This window comes from Macaca thibetana, chromosome 11 (genome assembly GCF_024542745.1).
Source record: "Macaca thibetana thibetana isolate TM-01 chromosome 11, ASM2454274v1, whole genome shotgun sequence".
NCBI lineage: Eukaryota > Metazoa > Chordata > Mammalia > Primates > Cercopithecidae > Macaca > Macaca thibetana.
Genome location: NC_065588.1, coordinates 48,142,357 through 48,164,941, shown reverse-complemented (window position 1 = coordinate 48,164,941; position 22,585 = coordinate 48,142,357). Strand labels below are relative to the sequence as shown.

General features: G+C 42.7%; 1 protein-coding gene across 5 annotated transcripts in view; it reads right to left on the bottom strand.

The window, feature by feature from the left end:
- Window positions 1-22,585, bottom strand: part of SCN8A (sodium voltage-gated channel alpha subunit 8) — a 213,119-nt gene that overhangs the window by 18,157 nt on the left and 172,377 nt on the right. For all 5 annotated transcript variants that reach the window (XM_050748710.1, XM_050748713.1, XM_050748709.1 and 2 more), the window contains exons 20-26: window positions 20,607-20,780; window positions 14,215-14,337; window positions 8,053-8,337; window positions 6,132-6,185; window positions 5,463-5,600; window positions 4,371-4,475; window positions 430-700 (exon numbers count right to left, since the gene is read on the bottom strand). In XM_050748710.1, the coding sequence (XP_050604667.1) occupies window positions 430-700; window positions 4,371-4,475; window positions 5,463-5,600; window positions 6,132-6,185; window positions 8,053-8,337; window positions 14,215-14,337; window positions 20,607-20,780 (1,150 nt within the window). The remainder of the gene's footprint in view (window positions 1-429; window positions 701-4,370; window positions 4,476-5,462; window positions 5,601-6,131; window positions 6,186-8,052; window positions 8,338-14,214; window positions 14,338-20,606; window positions 20,781-22,585) is intronic.

The following is a 22,585-nucleotide window of genomic DNA, read 5'->3' as shown; positions in this document are numbered from 1 at the left end:
CAGCAGCACTACCATGGCCATCACCACCAGAACTTACCTAGACTATATCATTAACAGCCAAGTTAACAATCATTCCTTTTTTCATTTTATACTTCTATTGTGCTACATTTTTTAATGACAACTTTCTTTTACCTTCCCTGTTAGACTTTAAACTCCTTAAAAGCAAGAACCAATCTTTTTTTTTTCCTTTTTTCGCTGAGCCACAGAATTTATAATCCAAGACTACTAAGAACACTCAGTAGAAACTCACTGACCATGGAACCTGCTAGGCAGGCCCCCGAGATGACTCAGGGGCACACATGGGTTTAAGCTATGAGGGTGTCTTGCCTGCACTTCAGACCTGTGTCACTCATTCCTCTTCTGGGATATCTCATCCTCACAATCAGTCAGGTCCCCTTTCCCCTCACCTACTTCCCCAACCCCACTCACCCACAATGGAGAGGATGACTACCACAAAGTCGAAGATGTTCCAGCCAATGGTGAAGTAGTAGTGCCTCAACGCAAACATTTTGAGCACACACTCACAGGTGAAGAAGATAACGAACACCAGGTTAATCCAGTAGAGGATGTTCTCCATCTGCTTGCTTTGAGTGTCTGTCTCCACCATCATTGTCACCATGTTAAGGCAGATGAGCATCATGATAACAATGTCAAAGGCTTGCTGAGTGACAAAATCAAAGACGATTCCTTGGATTTTGTTCTGGGGAGGAAGGGAAGGAAAAGATAAAAGATTCATGAAAACCTTTCCAAGCCAACCTATGGAAGCTGTCACCCTGCTAATCGAGGTACCCTCTCCCTTCTTTTCTGTAATACTGGTCAGCTCTGCTAACCAGTATTCAGGAGCATGGATGGAGACCAACATCAATATTACCTCACCAAGAGCTTTCCAAAGAAAGCTTCTCTTTCTGTTTTTTGTTTGTTTTTTTGAGACAGAGTCTCATTCTGTTGCCCAGGCTGGAGTGCAGTGGTGCAATCTTGACTCACTGCAGCCTCTGCCTCCTGGGTTCAAGCAATTTTCATGCCTCAGTCTCCCGAATAGTTGGGATTACAGGCACACAGCACCACACCTGGCTAATTTTTTGTATTTTTAGTATAGACGGGGTTTCGCTATATTGGCCACACTGGTCTCGAACTCCTGGCCTCAAGTGATCTGTCTGCCTCAGCCTCCCAAAATGCTGGGATTACAGGTGTGAGCCATCACGCCCAGCCTTTCTCTCTGTTTTTAGAGATGGGTCTTACTGTGTTGCCCAGGCTGGAGTGCAGTGGCTATGCATAGATGCGATCATAGCACACAGCAATTCAAACTCCTAGCCTTAGATGATACTCCTGCCTGAGCCTCCCAATAAACTGGGCCTACAGGTGTGCACCACTATACCCAGCTGACCACTTCTCTTTTGTGTCTGTGACATCACACAGTCTGGATGGCTTCCTACTTACCCAGCTGCTCCTTTTTTGGTCTCATCTGCAAGCAATTCTTCTCTTAATCCCTTCTTTCTCTAAATTTTTGCCCTACGAGAGTTCATGTATTCCTGCTGCTTACGTGGTATCTATGTACTTATCCTTCTCAAGCTTTTCTTCTCCAGCCCACACCTTTCCTCTGAACCTGAGCAGCTTACTTGCCACTTCTTCTTGATGACTCATAAGCATCTCAAACTTATCATGTCCAAGCCTTTCACACTTAAGTCCAAAGCAGAGTCAAGTTTGTTCCCTGTCCCTCACCCAGCTTGTTCCTCTCATCTCAATTATTCATCCAGGCTCTCAAGCCAGAAATCTAAGGATCATCTTTGTCTTTTTCTTCTCCCTCATCTGATCCACTGAAGGGCCTATTGATTCTTCCTCCAAAAATAGAACAATAGAACTTGGGCTCATCCACTTCATTCCATCTTTATTGGCTCTACTCTAACCTGAGCCACCATCATCTCTCATCTGGACTTGTCTGGCCACTTAACTGGTCTACTTCTTCTCTTGCCATCATCCAATGCAGTCCTCATACAATAGCAAGTGTAATGATTTAAAACAAATGGATCATGGCCAGGTGTGGTGGCTCATGCCTGTAATCCAAGCACTTTGGGAGACCAAGGCAGAGGGATCACTTGAGGTCAGGAGTTCAAGACCAGCCTGGTCAACATGATGAAACCCTGTTTCTACTAAAAACACAAAATTAGCCGGGTGTGGTGGCAGACACCTGTGATCCCAGGCACTCGGGAGGCTGAGGCACAAGAATTGCTTGAACCACCAGGAGGCAGAGGTTGCAGTGGGCCGAGATCACGCCACTGCACTCCAGCCTGGTTGACAGAGAGAGACTCTGTCTCAAAACATAAAACAAAAAACAAATGGATCACATCATTCCCCTACTTAAAACCTTTCAAGAGCTTCCCATTGGGCTTGCAACACAATCCCTATTGTTAACCTGGCTTACAGGGAGACACCTGGCACAGTCTGACTCTGCTCATGTCCCTCCTCTGGCTCACCACCCCCTGGCCACACTGTTTTCTGCTTCTGGGGTCCTGTGTATTCTGCCAGGAATCTCTTTCCCCAACTCTTTGGTTCCATCTCTTTTTTTTTGTTTTTGAGATAGGGTCTTGCTCTCTTCCCCAGACTGGAGTGCTCAAGCAATCTGCCTGCCTCTAGCTCCCAAGTTGGGATTACAGTATGAGCTACTGTGCCCAGCCAGTTCCTTCTCACCCACTCAAGTAAACCCTCCTTAGTGAGGCTTTCTCTGACTACTATATTAAAGTAGATCCACCACTTACAGCCCTCCAGTTAATTTTTTCCTCACAATCTTCCACATTTTATTGTAGCTGTTTGCTTACTTATTTATTATCTATCTCCCCAACTATTATAAGCTCCATGACAGCAGTGTCTACCTTTTGTTCATCACATAATGCTTAGTGCCTGGTACGTGGTGGAGACTGATAAATATTTGCTAAATGAATGTTAATCACCCTTTCTTAATGTTTCCTACATTTTAAAAAATATTTTATTCTATTCTGTATTTTTTGAGACAGGGTCTCTCCGTATTGCCCAAGCTGGAGTACAGTGGCACAGTCATGGCTCACTGCAGTCCTGGCCTCCAAGTTCAAGCAATTCTCTTACCTCAGCCTCCTACGTAGTGAGGACGACAGGTACCCATAACCATGCCCAGCTAGTTTTTACAAATTTTTTTTTGTAGAGATGGGGTCTCATTATGTTGCCTAGGCTGAAAGTTATTATATTTTATTGTGGAAGAAAATACACTCAGGTTCCCATATGTAAAGTACTAAACAGAACTTTAGAAATGTTAACCCTTTTCCATTCCCTTTAGTCCCATTTCTATCACAAAATGAAGTCTTAACATCAAGGAAATAAAAAACCCCAACTGTTCTCTTTCTTAAGATTCCTTGCTTTTTTGTTTGTTTTAAGTACCTAGATACTTGGGCTGGTGCTTATTTTCAGGATTACTTTAACTTGGTGGTTTTTAATCTGCTCTGCAAAGCCCTAGAATTTCTTTTCCTTCAAAGGTTGATGCCGTAGATGTGCCAATGTGCAGCGTGTGTGGGGATGAGGGGAGAAAACGCTCTGGAACTATAACTCTTGATTCAAACATAGTCACTCTACTTCTATTTCTACAAATTAGATTGCCAGGGAAGCTTTTGTATTAAAGGTTCTGCTGAGTGTTTTTTCGTGGTGTTGTGTCTGTTTTTTGAAGTTGCTAAATGGAAGTTACAGAAGAAGGAACTCTGGGCCTGGCTTTTGGGGGTGATGTCCCCCGCAACCGGATATATAGAATCAGGAGGAGGGCATCTCCTTCTTCTCTGAAACAAGACAACCACCACCAGTGGAACAATGGAGCAGAATCTCAGCCCCCTAATCTGTTTTATAAAAGGCTCAGCTCAAGAGAGGGAATCAGGGCACCAGACTCACATAGTTTTACCCTCTTCTGCTCCCACAAATAGCCAGAAGCGTGACTTTAGCTTCTAGACACATCCTGCAAAGACATACTTAATGAGCAGAGAGAAGCTGAAAAAATTATGACCAAATCCTATCTTGAACTGGTAGGAAAGAGAGCAATTTTATTTCATCTTCTCTTGTTAATTTTTGGTTGTCTCTAAAAACATCTCTCTACCGGGGCCAAAGCCAATGTGGTTCACATGCTGATTCTTGGCGGTTGCCCAAGGAAAGTTCAGAGGATAGGTCGAGGATTGATGTAAAAGCCCCCATGCTTAATCCCTGTTCTGCTCTCCTATTCAGAGTTTTTGGATGGGTGCTGAGGAGAGGATTAGGCACAAAGCAGCCTAATCACTTACCTTTTTCCTTCCTTTGCAGTAACCCTAGCAGTACTTTTCCTATATGGGTTGTCACTAAGTCCTCAGCCTGCACAATGCACTTACCAAGGGGCGGGGAATAGGTTTCTGTGGCTTCTTTGAGCCCAGCTTTTTCATGGCATTGTAGTACTTCTTCTGTTCTTCGGTCATGAAGATGTCCTGACCTCCAAAGTAAAGGAAGGAAGAAAAAAACAGACAATTACAACTGGCTCTCAACATGCTATGAGTTTGGACCTAAGGATCAATACTGAGAACTGAGGGGAGACCTATCCCTTTCCTTTGTAGCTAATAGCTATCCCAGGGTGGGGTAGACCTGGGATAATCATTCAGCTCTAAAGAGATACTTGCCCTTGTTTTTAGCTCAGGATTTCTAAGATCTTCCAGTCCCGAGGTAGAAAAGAAATGGACTATCCAATTATAGACCCTCATGAAAGGGTAAACTTGAGAGCAGTGACTTTGAAGGCAGTCATATCTCACAGTCTCATTTTCTGGGGGCCAGTTTTCCTGATACATTCTAGACAAAACATTTTAGAATAAAAAAATCTTCATGTCCTGGTTGATACCCAATTTATTTTAGATGATACCCCAAATTTGGAAATTCTGGTGCAAGAAAGCAATTTGGAGGGTGTCTTGGAATATGCTGGGATAGACTTGACTTACAAAATGAGTAACAAGAGCAATTTTTTCAATTTGCTTTGTAAAACTTGTTAACCATCTAGAACAAGTAAGGAAGTGAACTTTCCAAGGGTGGAGAGTCCCTCTCAAATCCCAATTTGCTTGTGCTCAGAGATTGATTAGATAATCACAAGTCTAGAGAGTTTCTACTTCTTGCGATAGCTATTCATCTGTTTCTTTCCTTTTCATCTCTGTTGCTAGACTGCACTCTCTGACCTACCTGCTTCTGGTGGGAGACCAAGACCAGTAATAGGCCTCAAGAATAAAAGACTGCTAGTACGTGTGGTAAACTACGTGCTGCAAAATCCAGCCCTGAACAGAAAGAGTGTGTTGGGGCTAATGTATGGGGGCCAGGGTCACAGTGAGCTGACAATATAGATTTTAGAGAAAGAAAGAGGGACATTTTCTTTCTAGAGATAGGGACAAAGATGCCTCTTATCTGGGCTGACTTCCAACCACTGGCAATGAGGGGAGGAGACCTATCTTTTTCTTTTGTTGATTGAAGTTATCAATGATGACACCAATGAACAGGTTCAGGGTGAAGAAGGAGCCGAAGATGATGAAGATGACAAAGTAGATGTACATGTAGATATTGTCCTCGTATTTAGGCTGCTCATCAGGCTGTCAAAGGACAGGATAAAAGGAAGAGAATCAGCTCCTAGTTTGCAGTTGGACATGCCAAGACCATCAGTCAAAACTGTGACCATTTGAGCTGCTGAACATCCTGCGATGGGAGAGCCCTAGATTCTTTCTGCCTGCCTCCTTCTCTACACTGGCATGTCCTGCCTTGAGAGGGCACCAGTCCTCCTCCGACTCATGTGGAGAACATGCAAATCATGAAGCCACAGGGAGGGAGGGCTGTCTGCTAGGAGCCATACTTTTGCTATGAAGCAGGACTGAAGCATAGACAGCTTCACTGGGGCCAAGTAAAAATTAACAGTCTAATCATCGGGGGCCAATGTAAGAGAGTGATGACTTACTGAGACAAGGAAAATGATCTATAATCAATAAAACAAGCAATAAATGTTCCAAAGAGAAACGTCAACTCCTCCATTCCTCCATCCCTTCCTCTTTCTTGGTGGGATCGGTATACCATGCTGCTTGCTTTCCACCCATCTGAGAAGGTGGTATTTTTGCCATGTACATCCTTACCTTCCGGGAATCTACAGCTGCATACATGATATCCATCCAGCCTTTGAAGGTTGCCTGGCAAACAGAGTCAGTCATTAGATGGTGCCTATTAAGGGATAGGAGTCTAGGCAGGGGTCCCAAAGGCCAGGCTTAGGTTCAGTGAGAACACAGAACAGGGGTTTGGGTGCAGCCTCCCTTGGACACAGAATTTTCTGTTTGTTACTACAGGTCCCAGGAGGGCTTTGTTCCTGAAAATAACAACAAAGTGTGGCAAATAAACATGCTGAAAATGGTAGTGGGATTAAGGCTTTACAAAAGGACTCAAAATCATGGGCCCGAGAAGCCTACCTAAAGTTAGGGAAAACTTTTATGAGTGAACGGCAGGAATCTACTGAAAATGCTTGGAACTTAGCACTCCATTCCACTGAGGAATCATTTTTTAAAAAGGTGTTAAGCAAAAAAAAAAAAAAAAAAAAAAAAAAAAAAAAAAAAGGTGTTAAGCGACAGGGGTTGGAAAAACCCATAGTTGCATTTAAAAGAAAAACAAGATCAGACTTACCCTTTACTGATATACACATGTGTAGCCTATGTAGTGGCAATACCAGCTTTATCCTTGACGGTCCCTTCCCAATTCTACTCCTTCAGTCTACTGTATCTAGACTGATTCTGGAAATATGGATAATCCATGTACTATTCTCCATGTTTTACATACTCAACCAGATTCTAAGGTTTTTTCAGGGCACAGAAAGGTCTTTATTCATCTGAGGGCCCTAGTACTGTACTGTCACGCACAGCATCTTGCATATGGCAGGGACTCTGTGACTACCATGTTTGACTGGCTTGTTGATGTGCACTGGTTTTCTGGAGATGTTCCAATTCAGATTCAATTTGTGGCTCCAATTTTTTGAACTGGGATACAACAGCAAAAAAGCTTTGGGGTAGGAAAAACTATAGTTCATTCCATGAACTTTGCCTTCTACTATGAGTTGACAGTGTTTACTATATGTTAGGTTAGGTTGAGAGCTTCATCTGTGTTATTGCAGTTAGTCTCCCAAGAACTGTATGATATAGGCATGGCAATATAGTAACAAAAACACTTAATAGCAATTTTCATTAATTAAGCATGTATATGCTGGGCATTGTGCTAAGAAATTTTTAAAAATCACAAACCCTCTTAACAACCATGCCAGGTTTCATTATCTATATTTAATAGATGAAGACACAGAGAGTCAGAGAGGTTGAATAATTTGTCCAAAGTTACATATCCAATAAGTATCAGAGTATGGTTCAAATCAGTATCAGTCTAATTTCAAAGCCTACGAGCTTTCACTGCATTATGTTGTCTTGTCACACATTCCGAAACACTGGTGAGAGAGGAAGTGAAAACTAAGCACGAAAGAATGAAATTAGGCAAAAGAGAATTATCTAGATAGCTAAATCCTTCCTTCCTGTGATACATTAATCTGATACCCTTCTCTGGGGTGGAGCTGAGGTGAGTGTGGCACCAAAGCACTGCCCTGGTTTTTTCCTAAGTTAACTGGAGTGTAGGGAGTATGTACTATTATTTTGCTCCATCACAATTGCCATTACTTTGTCTATGCGCTTATCTTCTTGATTTTTTTTGCCCTTCTCTTTAACTACACTCTGACCAGGAAAGGAAGATGATCTCTCTGCCACTTTATTACATCGCAGGAATCTTTATTTGTTGCTGGGACAGCTCTGCTCCTGAGCACAATGAGAGATTTCCTTTGAGTGAGATCTTGTAGAAGTCAGAGAATACTCAGGAAAGGTCTCTCTCTGAAACTGGTTTGGGGAACAACACTGTTCTCTTGGACTTATTGAGAATAATCGTGATTCTAGAAGCAGGGTTGAGAAGAAGCCAAATGGGATTTGTGCTAGCTGCCTGAATTTCACAGAACTGAAAACAAAAAACATTACTTACTACTTGAAGAAGGGCCAGGTATCCTGCCCCAACATTGTCAAAGTTGATCTTCACGTTCTTCCATCTGATCTCTGTATTGTTCCCCTCCATGAGCTTTTCACATTCAGTTTTATTGTTGACATCTTCTATTTCAAATCGGATTTCAGAAGTCTCATTAAAGCAGTAGTGGTACTTTCCCGCAAACAGGTTAACTCCCATGATGCTGAAAATCAGCCAGAAGATGAGACACACCAGCAGCACATTCATGATGGAGGGGATGGCGCCCACCAAGGCATTCACCACCACCTGCATTGGAAGGGGAGGTTGCTGAGTGTTGGGTGGAAATGGGAGCAAGCACATTTTTTGATTTCCAGGAGGGGAATGACATTGTGTGGCTTGTTCTGTATGGAAACATTCCATTCCCTTTGGAATTAGAGTAACTGGACAGACTGACAAGTAGAACCAAAAATTTCTAAGTCTAGGCCTATATTGAAGGAATTTTAAAAAGTTACATCTTTATTTTGACTAACACAAATTCCCCAGGCAAGTTGACCTACGTCTTCTTTCCTATGCATCAGCCTGGGACTGAAAAATTATTTCTTAGTCCAGTCTCCCTCTTCCTCAATTCATAAAACATGCCCAGTGGGAAAATATGAGTAACTTTCAGCTTGCTAGTTGCCTTTCAACAGACATTCCCCCTCTGAAAAACAAGGTATAATTGTTCAGAATCACAGAGAACTACCCGTTGTGGTTAATAGAGAGCCAGTTAACAGTACATAATGTCTCTTTTATGACTACGCAAGGCCAGTTATTTTATTTCAGGCAATAGCTGAGCATGCATATTTTGCAGGCTCAAGAAAAAAAAAAAAGCTATATTCCCTCTACCAAACAGTATAAAATAAAATCTGAACAGATGTGCTTTCACTCAAGGTTCATTATACTTCTCCAGCCTTTTTATTCTGACTTTGTAGGCTTTTAAATCAGAGTCGCTCCCTGCTTGGCTAATGCTGTCGTCTCTCTGCTCATTCCAGGGCTTGACTCCACTCATCACAATGTATTAGAAATAGGATGACTTAAGGTTTTTAAGAGAGTTTTGGGTTAGATCATCACTGCTCTGGAAACTAAAAAATTGGCATATTGTTAAAAGTCACTGATTACAGTAAGCTCAGGAATTTAAAAAAAGCAAAGGAAAAAACCCCTTAGGAATCAAAGTTTCTGGGTTGTTTTCAACTTTGATTTTGCTTTACAGTGTCAGTCAGAGCAGCATACAGTTTAGGGTTTAGGTTTTGCTTATCTTCTGGTTTTGCCTTACGACTGCATTGTCACTCATCAGGACATGTGGCTGATCAGAGCTACCTGTTCTATCTTGTGTAAAAAATGCAATGATATTCTTCTGCTAAGGAGTCACTCTTCTTTTTAGATTAAAATATTCATTTTGTGTTTCTCCAATTCATATATTAAGGCCTTTAGACTGAGAGGCAGTTATTTCTTAATTCTTAGACCAAGAAATCTCTTCTAGATCTGACAGCTCTGTCATTAGTATAAAGTGTTTATTACTTTGTTAATTGTTTATTACTTTGAGCAAGGAAAGCCAGGATATCTGAAATCTGGAAAATCTTCAATTTTTTTTGGAGAGTGATATTCATATTGATTTATATTACCAAATTTGTCATGTACTCAGATTTGAATTTACCTCCTCATTCTACAGTTGCTCACCCTTTGGCGGGAGCACCAAAAAGCAATGAAATGTGCAAAAGAACAGGCAAAAGGAGGATGATCCACAAATGGAAAAATAATTTCTCAAACAATAAGGGAGTAGATTATGTAAAGATTCAAAAGCTCCAGTCTATGTGACAGCATTTCGCAGCAGACCTTAGGTGGGAGACTGTGACCTTCTGTTAGACCATTACAAATGTGGCATAGGAAGTAGGTCCCAAAGACTTGAAACCGAGGCATGTTGCTTTTTAATCTCAATTCAGAACCTACTTCCTCCAGGAACTCTTCTGACTATGCAGAGAATGATCTTAAGCTTCTACTCAAACCCAGTCTAACCTGTCCTACATACTATGGGTTACAGTTAAATATGGGTTAATATTTACCACAGGGAAGAAAAATTAACGAAGTGATCTCTTAGAACTTTTATTCTCATAAAGTATATACAAAATTTTATATATTGATCCATTTGATCAAGTGAATCAATATACAAAAATATTCACTGAGCCTTATTCTCTGATATAAAATCCTATAAAATCCAAAGTTTTATAAGATGCAAATGTACTTTAATCATAACCAGAGAAAAACTTTTTACCTTAGTATTATGAATAAAACAGAAAACAGAGTTGATTAATTTTAAATTTTTATTTATTTACTTTTTTTGAGAAAGGGTCTCACTCTGTTGACCAGGCTGGAGTGCAGTGATGCGATCTCGGCTCACTGCAACCTCCCCTTCCTGGGTTCAAGCGATTCTCCTGCCTCAGCCTCCCAAGTAACTGGGACTACAGATGCGTGCTACCGCGCCCAGCCAATTTTTGTATTTTTAGTAGAGATGGAGTTCTGCCATGTTGGCCAGGTTGGTCTCGAACTCCTGACCTCAAAGTGATCTGCCCAGCTTGGCCTCCAAAAGTTCTGGGATTACAGGCATGAAGACAGCATGCCCAGCCCAGAGTTGATTAAATGTACTAATAATTCTTCCTTGCTTTGAACATTAGCTGATAAGCTGCAATATGTTAAGAAGAAACTATTTAACTGTGCTCCGTATGTAATGATCATTGTGCTGTTATTCTCAGCAACCACTGGGCAAGAGATCATATTTCTTATTTTGAAGTCTCACACTAAATATATATTATAAATGATAATTCAAATTTCCACTGATAGTCAATGAATTTGATCTTCTCTTCTCTATACAAGCTCTCTAGTTATTCTACGTTGCCTTTAATTATCATGAAATCTATTATTGTTAAGAACTAGACATGGAAATATCACTCAAAGCTAGGTTTTAGTAATCCATAAAAAGTTACTTTTATCAATGGAAGTTTATACTTGGCAATTGATACAAATCCCATTTAATTGATGAGAAAATTCCAATGGATATTAATTCTTACAATATTTTTGTCTTCTCTATAATGTCTTGGACATTATTGTTGCTCATTAAATACTATAAATCAGCAAGCTTTTAATATCTGGCAGAGGGAACATGGCTTTAATGGACAACTATGTACTGACAATCAACAAAAATGCATGCATGTTTCATGGCACTAATATTATATACCCTCAAAAATTTAACAGCACAGCGAAATCTTTAAATGAAGATTACTATGGAGGAGAGAAAAGCAAAGAACTACATTAAGTATTCCTTTGCCTATAGCACAAGTGCTTCAGTTTTCCTGGTCTTTGGTTTGAGGAAGGAGAGGAGACTGAAGTCAGTGTCCCAGGACAGGCTTGGGTCATATGCTCCCTTCTCAAGTGAAGCTCTGAGTCTGTAATTGGAGCAGCACAGTGACAGTTGAGCCCATCTGCATGGATGGTGTTCAGTTTATGAAGATTTCTTATTTAAAATTTTCTAAAGGTAATCTCTCAAGTGTTGGCATATGGAAGAACCAAAACCAAAGAATAAAAAAAAAAAATGCCCCATAGAAAAACGACATTTAAATAAAACATGTGTACCTAATTCTGTTTATTACTGGGAAACTTACTATAAGCTTAGCCAGATCCAATCTTTTCTTCTTGCAGTTACTCTTCCACAGAAGCGCTAGGAAACCTGCAGGGCAGGAATGGATCCCTGATCCCTTTTCACCTGCCTAACCAGCCATGGTCAATACCGTCTGTTAGTTGGCTGGAGTCAACCAAATGAGGTGGCGCTCTTATTCCAAAGCTTCCCTCAATGTACATTTATTGTTTTAAATTCCAGCTTTGGGTTCAAACTTGTTCTCCCCCATTATCTTACCGAAAAAAATCTTGATGTAGATGCTTTTCAAATAAAACATCGTAATGCTTTTCAAATAAAACTATCTACTGTTCTGATTATTCATTTGGGACCTCCGGGCTCCTAAACTACTTTCAAGTTGACAAATAAAAGTTTTTAGGGGACTGGAAACTGAGGGTCCAGGAAAGGTAGAGAAAAAAGGGGCAGCTAAAGGGAAGACTATTCATGTAGACTATTTTGTGGCTCCCAAAACGGCTCCTGCATCCAGGTTATTCAAGTAACTGCCTCATGAGCAAACTGGCCTCAGCGGCCATGAGGACTGCTTCTGTCTGCCTGGCCAGGACTGACAGTAATGAGCATCTAGATGGAAAGAGTTAGTAACAAGCATCAGATGCGTCAGATGGGCATTTTTTTTGGTGGGGGGATGAGGGGATTTCTTCAGGTATCACCGATCTCCTTTTGGGAGATCAGGGATCACCGTAAGGGGATGCGGAGGAGCTCCGGTACAATGCTGCAAGTACTGTCTTCAGTGGACTTCTTTTGGTTGCATCTTGTCCTCAGTTTTTCAGTCACCAAAGTGGATTATCAACTTTATAAAAAAACCAGTGTGGTTTATTAAAACATTTAACTAGCTCTGGAAAAGGTGCAAAGGGGGAGGGAGCAGAGACGAGCATTTTAACCACATGTTCAATCCCACCGTGGCTGTCTAAACCACTGAATCTTGTGTAATAAACTCTCTTCCTAAATTTAGCCTAAGCATAGCAATGACCTTACTGCACACATGCTAAAACCTCTCTTATCTGTGGGACAAAGTCTTAAAATCCCAAGTTTTTAAAAAAATTAAAATAAATTTACACTACTGTGGAACTGCCCTTCCTGCAGATGGTTTCAGGAGAGTTGCAGAAAGCTTACATTTAGTAAACCAAACTGTGACTGTGCTACAGAAGAAACATGAATTTGTTACAAAAAGCATTTGTCTGGATAAATTAACATAATAAAATTCCCAAGTCCCAATTAAGTTTTCATCTTCCTATATAACTGTGGGTGGCTTCATGGAAGAACAGCCAGGGGTCACAGATGAGGAATGAATGAAGCAGCACTGTCCTGGTATCTAGTTTTTCCAATCGGTCTTGCTTCATGTAGACTATTGTAACAGTTTAATTTTTATTCCTACATTCTGACGTTTGCACATTTAAAAATATATCCTCTGGTTTGCTCTCCTGCATGTATTCAACATCTGAATTGAAGCGAGTTTTCTTGGTCTCGTTAAGTATAACAGACCTCTCTCTGATCACCACAGGACAACTATTACCACCAAAGCCAGTTGCCCCTTTGATTTTAAGAAATTGACTTCTTAGTGTGTGTGTGTGTGTGCGCGCGCGCACATGCACGCATGCACACGCACAACTATTTAAACCAAGAGACAAGGAAATGGCACCAAGAAGGTACCCTGTTTCTAAGTCGGCAGGGTGACAACACCTTGTATTGTTTTGGGTGGAGTATCACCAAAGCAGGAATAGGAGGTATCAAGAAATTTCAGGAGAACTAGCTGATATTCAATCATCTAGCATCATACCTGGTTGTCATTTTGACAGTGTTAGGGGACCATACAGCATGGGCAGAGGGGTTGGGGGTGAGGAAAAAAGCTTTGCTATCAGACAGAGGCTGCCAGTCCGTATGGGACTGGGCTGAGAACAACAAGGTGCAATAAGAGGAATCCAAATAGAAAGAAAAGCATTTCTTCTCCCAGGGCCATGCCAAATTCTGCTCCATTCCCAATTCCGGGCCTGCCATCATGTCTTCAAGCCCATTCTCAGCTGCTTTCTCAGTGACCTCAAGGCCACAGTCCCCACCTGGCTGATGCCCCTACACAGCACTCTCCCTGCCTGAAGCCTGTGCTTTTCAGTGGGTCTGTGGGTTACAATTCCCCTTCTTTGCACCTGGTGATTCTCCCTATTAAATCAACAGCCCAGAAAGCCGCCCCAAGTGCTACAGGTAAGCCAGGCCAAATGAGAATAGCCAATGTTAACATGTTCTGCGATGGCATGTTGTTGGGGGTGGGGCCAATATTAATGTGATGAGGCAGCTTAACGCAATTCCCCTTTGCACGGGGCAGGTGTGGGGGAGAGAGTGGAGGATCAAATCAGCAGCTGCATCACAGAATTCGTGTTTGAATGATCTTTCCACCATGTGATCAGTTCTAGCATGCTTAAACAGTTTCCATTGGCATGCAGAAGGATCAGCTGCTCTTAGTATCTTACCCTCATCCCTTCAAATCGTGATAAGGCTCTTAAGGGTCTCAAAGCTCTTAGGGTCCTAAGGGACTTTATGGCACCTAGTTCCGAGTAGCCCAGGGCATTAGCTATAAGGCTGACTAAAGAGACCTACACAGAAACAGAAGAGAAAAACAAAAACAAAAAAGGTAACAAAAAAATAAACAAATAAAAGAAAAAAAAAAAAAAAAAGAAAAGAAAACAGAGGTTCCAGAGTGTTAGAATAAAGCCCCTAGCACTGAAGACACAGATTGGGCCCCCCAGGTAGAGCAAGTGGGTAACACCAGCTGCCTATTTCAACTTGACTCAAACGACCTGGAAGGAAAGGTGGTTGAGAGGCAGAAGAAAAAACAAGAGGGAAGAGAAAATTGAGAAGGCGGTAGAACATACACACAATTTGGAAAAGGGGAGAGGCTGACGGGAGAGGGAGAGAGTGAGGAAGTTCCACTGGAAGGAGAGGAGCCTGAACAGACAAGAGCCTTACCCTCGCCCTTTACAGTCTCTGCAGGTCCCAGAAGTCCCCATTAAATTAAGCCAGACAAATTTAATGGTACCTATGGAAAAGAATACAGATAAATACACATACTCCACACAAGCTGCCCCCTCCTCAGCTCATTCACCATTGGCTTTCCAATAGGGACAAGCTCTCTTACTCCTGGTTGACAAAAAACCATTTGTTTGAGAATCTTATGCATCATGACATTAAGAACAATGAAAACGTTCAATAAGTACCATGGCTGACTTTGCAGTTCCCAAGAAGAATTGTGCTCCATGAGAACTCACTTAAGTGAGTTGTATCTCTATCTTTTAAACATATCCTTCTATCTCTCACTTTTAACTATGATAATCCTTTTGACTTTTAACTATAACCAGGACCCCTCCATGGCCACAAGAACTTGGGTGAGTCTGGACAAATGAACCCATACTTTTCCTTATAATTCTCATTCTTTCCTTCCAGAACAGTCCAAAATGAATTATCCTCAGGTCTGTCATTTCCATGTCAATCTTCTATAACTCTTATCATTAGAATAACAGCTGGAAGAATTCTTGGGAAAAAAATTAATTTGATAGATGAGGAAATTGAGACCTGTACACAAGAATTTGCCCAGGGTTACACTGGCAGTTGTAGAACCAAGATTAAAGACCTCCACTGCCTGACTCCCAGGCCAATGCTTTTTCTTCCACAGACAGGTCACGTCCCCAGTGGGCAGATTACATGACAACATTCCAACAGGCCTATCTGGACAATCCAGACTTGAATATGTTGCCGTACCAGGGGGAAGAAGCCTGCAGACCTCCAGGCCTAGACATGTGGTCACTTTCCTGCTCTGCCAGAGGCAAACTTACCTTATTCTACCAGAGCTCTCAGAGCAGTTACCACGATGCTTCCTCAACACCATGCTAACTACATTTATGCCTGCCTGGGCCTGAGCTGAGAGTTACCGAATTCTTCAGGGGAGAACAGATCTAAAAATACCTTTAGTTAGTCAGACTCCAGAATGCTTGGGTTCTGGGTTTCTACTTTTTTTTTTTTTTTTTGAGACAAAGTCTCACTCTGTTGTCCAGGCTGGAGAACAAAGGCGCAATCTTGGCTCACTGCAACCTTCACTTCCTGGGTTCAAGCAATTCTCCCTGCCTCAGCCTCCTGGGTGAGTAGCTAGGATTACAGGCATGTGCCACCATGCCCAGCTAATTTTGTATTTTTAGTAGAGATGGGGTTTCACTGTGTTGGCCAGGCTGGTCTCAAACTCCTGACCTCAGGTGATTTGCCTGTCTTGGCCTCTCAAAGTGCTGGGATTACAGGCTTAAGCCACCATGCCTGGCTGGGTTCTGGGTTTCTTACAACACAAATTCTAGGATAGGTTAAGATATTTCCATCAACAGCTCTTAAATTCTTCCTACTGGGAAGTGGTGGTTGCAGATCAGCTTAGCTTACTTAAATTGATGATACTTTAAAGAAAATTTAGAGAGGAAAAAAGAAACAATCTACAACTTAGTTTCATTTGCTGCTTTTTATCTTTATCCTAGGGCTTTAATTATTTGATCCTGTGTCTGTGAATTGCACACACACAATTTAAAAAAAAATGAAGACATGTATAATTAAGCAGCATGACTGGCAGGGGATAGAAGTGGAAGGTGAATGACCTAGCAAGGGTCAGGATGAGCAGGTTTAAAGGTTTCCATTTAAAACAGGTATGGCCGGGCGTTGTGGCGGAGGTGGGTGGATCACGTGAGATCAGAAGTTCGAGACCAGCCTGGCCAACATGGTGAAACGCGGTCTCTGCTAAAAATACAAGAAGAAATTAGCTGGATGTGGTGGTGCATGCCTATAATCCCAGCTGCTTGGGAGGATGAGGCAGGAGAATTGCTTGAACCCGGGAGGCAGAGGTTGCAGTGAGCGGAGATGGTGCCATTGCACTCCAACCTGGGCGACAAGTGAGAAACTCCATCTCAATAAATAAATAAATAAATAATAAAATAAAAAGGGGTATGAACCTTGATCTATGCATGTGCTCATAATCCACCAGTGTAGGTATCTTCTCTGAAGCCCTAGGCAGTGTCCAAAGCAAATCTGGAAGTAAATGTTGCCCTATTAGGCTACCCTAATTTTCTTGGAAAGGCAGATGGTCCAGAGTTCAACGTCTGCCTAAACTATGGGCCACAAAAGCCCTATCTAGAACATAGTAGCACCAACCAATCCCTTTCTCTCTATCCATCCATCATTATCAATAAGAATTTATACGGAGGTGTATACTTCCCTATTATTACCAAGTACAGCCAACTCTTAAATCCAAAAGAATTGAAAGTTGCCAGATTCTTCATGAGGTCTTAACAGGTATACCTGAAGGGAAGCTATTCTTTCTCAACCAAGTACCTGGGCTCAACAGTCCCCTGGGTCAGCTTCATCTTACGAAACTGTCAGGTAAAGATTGCAAGAAACTAAGCTTTGAGTGGCTATAGGCACCATATAACGTAAGAAGATCCCAGCTCTTCAGGGTGGATGACTTATCTGCTAACAAATAGGCCCACAGTGTGGAGAATGAAGGAGGAGGTCTAAAGGCCAGTTCAGTGGCTGGCTCTAAACGTTGCTGAGAGATAAGCTGTTACTCAGCTGATTAATTTGGCTCAGGACAGGATCAATAAGGGTCTTATCTGGGTTATTCTTTAGCAGTCGAGGGCTCTCTTATAATCCTTTGAGTCTCTGTTAAGCCCTTCCTGGAGATAATCCTAACATTGCTTAAAGTATTCTTTAAGGAAAGAATCAAACCTAAAAAACAAACAAACAAACAAACAAAGGAATTGAGGAGACATCAAATTCAGGGCATGAAGCTGGGCGCCATGGCATGTGTCTGCAGTCCTACCTACTCAGGAGGCTGAGGTGGGAAGGCTGCTTGAGCCCAGGACTTTGAGGCTGCAGTGAGCCATGACTGTGCCACTGTACTCCAGCCTGGGCAGCAGGGTGAGACCTACCTAAAAACATTAAAAAATAAAAAATAAATTCAGGGCATCTATGGTTGCAGACTGGAAAAAAAGGGGAAAAGACATTAGGTGACTTCCAAAATGATGTGAATATTTTCAAATGGAGAATGGTTTCAGCAGTCTGAATTCAGGATGAGGCAAGTGGTCTCCGCAAGTCCCCATCTCTGGAACTGACAGGCTTGCTGATCTCCATATACAGTGGGATAAACGTCCTGGGGAAAAGATGCCAAAATTCTTTTACAGGACACAATCTCCAATGCAGCCAAGGAGCTGAGCAAAACAGAATGTTTTCCTTGTTTGAGAACTTGTATGGCTTGAATTAACCTTGAAGTCATCTGGATAATCCCATGACTCTGAAAAGTACTTATAGCTTTAAGGGGCAACAAGGAAGAACAAAAATCAATTAGGGAAACAAGTGCGATGAGTAACAGACTCAGACATCAAGTCACCAGTGGATGGTGCTAAGTTAGAACGTAACCTGCTGCATGTTCTAAAATGCCAAAGAAACCAGACACTTTACTCAAATGGACACCAAAAAGTCCAGCAGTTCCAGCTGTTCAGGTGACAGGCCAAGACTAATTGCCCCTCCACAACTCAAAAGTGGCAGCGATTGAAGCCACTGTGATGGCCTGGGAATGTCCCCCCACCTAGCACAAGCCTGGAATCAGGCCATAGTTGCTGTGGAAGCTAGTGTAAGCTCCCCAGGGGCTGGGAACATGCTTGCAACAGGGATAACCTCTGCTTCTCCTTATTGCTTCTGGAGCAATTCTACACAGATAATGGCATTCGACTATATTATTTACTAATAACTGGCACAGAGGTCTTCACAGGAGCCAGTTGGATACCACAGTAATGTAATGATCAAGCAACCCCCAAAAGCTAGAGGGCTTATGAATTAGTATCAGTTGACTGCATGCCTGTCCTATGCTCTTTACCCCCTTCTACCTCATATAAAGTCATAAAAATGTTTGTGAAATAAATGCTGGCTGGGCACAGTGGCTCATGTCTGTAAACCCAACATTTTGGGAGGCCAAGGAGTTCGAGACCAGCCTGGGCAACATGGTGAAACTCCATCTCTACCCAAGACACAAAAATTAGCCAGGCATGGTGGTGTGTGCCTATAGCCCCAGCTACTCGGGAGGCTGAGGTGCGAGGATTGTGTGAGCCCAGGAGGCAGAGGCTGCAGTGAGCAGAGATGGCGCCACTCCACTCAAGGCTGGTGACAGAGTAAGACCTCATCTCAAAAAATAAATGCTAATGTGCAGGACTGTTAGTGCTTTCACAGCTTATTTGTTTAGCAGGGGCATGTGGGATACCTGATCAATATCCTCAAATTCTAGGTAGCTCACCCTAGGGAAAAGAGGAAGAACGTGTTCTGGTGAGGGTGGGTCATGGTGGGGAAGCTCTGTTTCAAATCACAGCCTCCCCAGGCAGCTGGGAGTACCAGTTTGAGTTCAGGTGTCCCACCTGACGCTAGGTAGTCCTGAGGAGCTACTGTGAAATGAAGACTCTACGGCACTTCCTCTTTCTCTAGAAAGAGAACTGGCCCAGTCTCACTTTGGCTCTCTGGGTCTTATCTCAAGCCCATTCTTTAAGCCTTAGAGCTCCAGCTTTCTGTCTGTGGGAGGTACAGGTCCTTCCACCACAGGATGGTATCAACAGTTGCTGGAGGGAGTGCTAACATCTCTCGCTGCGAGGGTCTCACTCTGGTACCTTCTAGGGTTGGGCTCCTCACCTCATTTAGGCATTTCCCAAAGGCAGGCTTTTTGAAATGGGGATGCAACTGAGGGCACAGTGACAGTTCTGGGAAGGGGGTCATCAACCATGGAAATTGCAAACAATGTATTGGAAAAGAAATGCATTTATAGAGCAGAAATCATTACTGGCTCAGTGCTGGGTGCCTGCCATTGGAGAGATTTCCATGCTGCTCTATCCTGGATCTCAGAGGTACTCTACAGGTAGTTCACCATGCAGCCAATGAAACCTGCATTCTACATGACCAGTCTAGCCTCCACCACTCTACTTTCTTGGCACTTAACAGCCCTCAGAGGGGACTAAATTTTCCACAGGCCTTGGTCCTACAAATCCCATTCATCCTTTCTTTAAAATGCTGATTTGGCGGAAAGAAAGAAGCTTTAGTTATTATACAGAATAAGAGAATAGTCATCATCCTTAGTAAAGCTGACAAGGGACAAGTGATGGTGGGGTGAGAAAGAATTAGAAAGGATGTCGCTTCCAACCTAGAAAAAACACAGGAGGTCATGGCCAGCAAACCTCGGAGATGGTCTTGGAACCTGGAGGAAAAAAGGATTTCTCAAGTTTCATGATCACTGTAGAATGGCAACGTGTGGGAAGAAGGGGGGACTTTATTTCAGTGTGAACTCCCCTCACCTAATAAACTGACTTGTTTGGATGAGTCTGGTATCAAGACTTGAGTTGGATGGATGTGTTCATGGGAATGGTCAGCAGGAGAGACCACAGAGATCCCACTACCACCTTTGTCCCAGCAGCCCCCATCTCATTCTCTCACCCCTTCTCCCAGCCACAAAAAGAGGATATCCTGTTGGCCTGGGGCAAGAACTTCCTGTCCCCAGCCTAATAACAAGGGCCTTTGAGATCTGTGATTCCACTTCTCACTCCTAATCTCTGAATCTAAGTTAAGCCAAACCCACCAGACTAAAGAGTTGGTTGGTTAGTCCTCCTGGAGCAAATGCAGGGACTTCAGAGTGCCCCTTCCTAAAACGAAGATCTGAGTGCAAGGGAACTTTACCCACACCTACATCTACACCTTGACCTATAACCCGGGCCCAGGGCAGCTACTGCCCTTAGAAAAAGAAAGACCCCTCTCTGTTTCTGTGTTCCTGCTGAAAGGGGTGGGAAACAGAAAGCAAGACACCTACAGCCACGATGAGGAAGTCCAGCCAACACCAGGCATTGGTGAAGAACTTGACGAAGCCATAGGCTGTCCACTTGAGCAACATCTCCAGGATGAAGATATAGGTGAAGACTTTGTCAGCGTATTCCAGGATGGTGCGGATAGTCTTTCTCTGCTCAATGTAGATGTCCTCGAAGGCCTAAAAGAGAGGCAGCAGCTGCCTATGATAGTGCCTAAAGGCAAGCAGGCCACAGGGAGCACTGCTGTCCTCAAGGAGCCCTCCTACATGGGCTGGCCTATCATCAGCTCCCTGTCTCCTTAGCTTTACTCCCCCACTACACAGGCTTTTTATTTTTTAACAGCTTTATTGAGATATAATCCACACATCATAAAATTCAGCCATTTAAAACGGCTTTTAGTATATTCAGGGTTGTGCATCTATCACCACAATCAATTTTAGAACATGGTCATTACCTCTAAAAGAATCCCCATACCCTTTAGCAATCACCCCCTAAACCCCCAACCCCCTAGCCCTAGGCAACGACTCACCTACTTTCTCTCTCTAGATTTTCCTTCTTATGGCTGAGTAATAGTCCAATATATGGATATACCACATTCTGTTTATCCTTCATCAGTTGATGGACGTGTGTGTTGTTTCTATTGTGAACAATGCTGCTGTGAACATCTGTGTATGGGTTTTTATGTAGACATGTTTTCATTCTCTAGGGCATATGCTCAGGAATGGAATTGCTGAGTCATATGGTAACTGTTTAATTTTTTGAGGAACTGCCAAACTGTTTTCCAAAGTTGGTTGCATCATTTCACATTCCTACCAGAAGCATATGAGTGTTTCAATTTCTCCCCATCCTCACCAACAGTATATATAAAAGACATGATAAAATCTTTCCTCCTTTTAGTCCCTTGACACCACAGTATGGGTGGAGGGTCATATGGGTGGGAGACACTTAGGTGAAGAAAATCTTAGCACTACTTTATTTGGCATTCATGAGTGGGATAATCCCTTATATGGTGGTGTGAGCATTCCCATCTGCAGAGTGATGGACTACACAGGTGAGGTGCCAAGAGGAGGGAATTCCTAAAGCATGGGAAAACCTGTGGAGGTGGGGAGGAAGTCCTCTGTGATACAATGGGAGGGGCCTGCTCTGAACAGCTCCAGAAGGAAGAACAGAATTGGGCTGTCTGCAGTCTCACCTTCCAAACTGGAGGCACATGGATATCAGGAGCTCCACTTTCATCAACGGGCAGTGGGACAGGGGTTATGGGTTCCACAGTCCTACTCAGGGTCTTGGTGCAAATAAATCCCCTTTGCTCAATCAAAAAGGCAACAGCGTCCATGTCAGGTTTCCCCTTAACCCCATCTGTTAGGAATCCCTTCTATAATCCAAGGTATGTGAGATGCCCAAGACAGATCTCATGTCACTGAAGGCCCTAATCCCCACCCTCTTTAGTCCCATCATAACCACGTTCTAGTTTCTTCTTGGATATTTTAGCAGTGGCTTCACTTTGTTATTCTTAAATATCATGCCTACTGTTACACAGGATCTGTACGTACTGAACCAAATATCCTTTGCCTAATCATTACAACAAATAAAAATTGTCAAAGGTGAGCAGTAAAGAACATTCAAAACCTTTGGTTCACTACTGCTTTATTCTTTTTTGTAGAGATGGGGAAGAGAAGAACCAAATGATGGGTCATACTCTTTAGATTTTTGTTTACTAGACTTGAAGAATAACAATACCAACAATAAAAAAACACATTTCTCCAATCACTTGGCTTAGTCTGATCCTCTCTTTCCTCAAGGGCAGAGACTATGCTGTCATCTTGGGTGCCTCTGCGGCACCTCAGGAAGTGTTGTGTGAATGCTCGTTGATGCAACAAATGGCCCAGGCGCAGGCGGGGCGGTCTGGCTCCCCTTCTCTCAGATCTCAGATCAGTGGCTACTAAGCCATCTTTTTTGCCTCCTACTTTAATCCTGACACCTT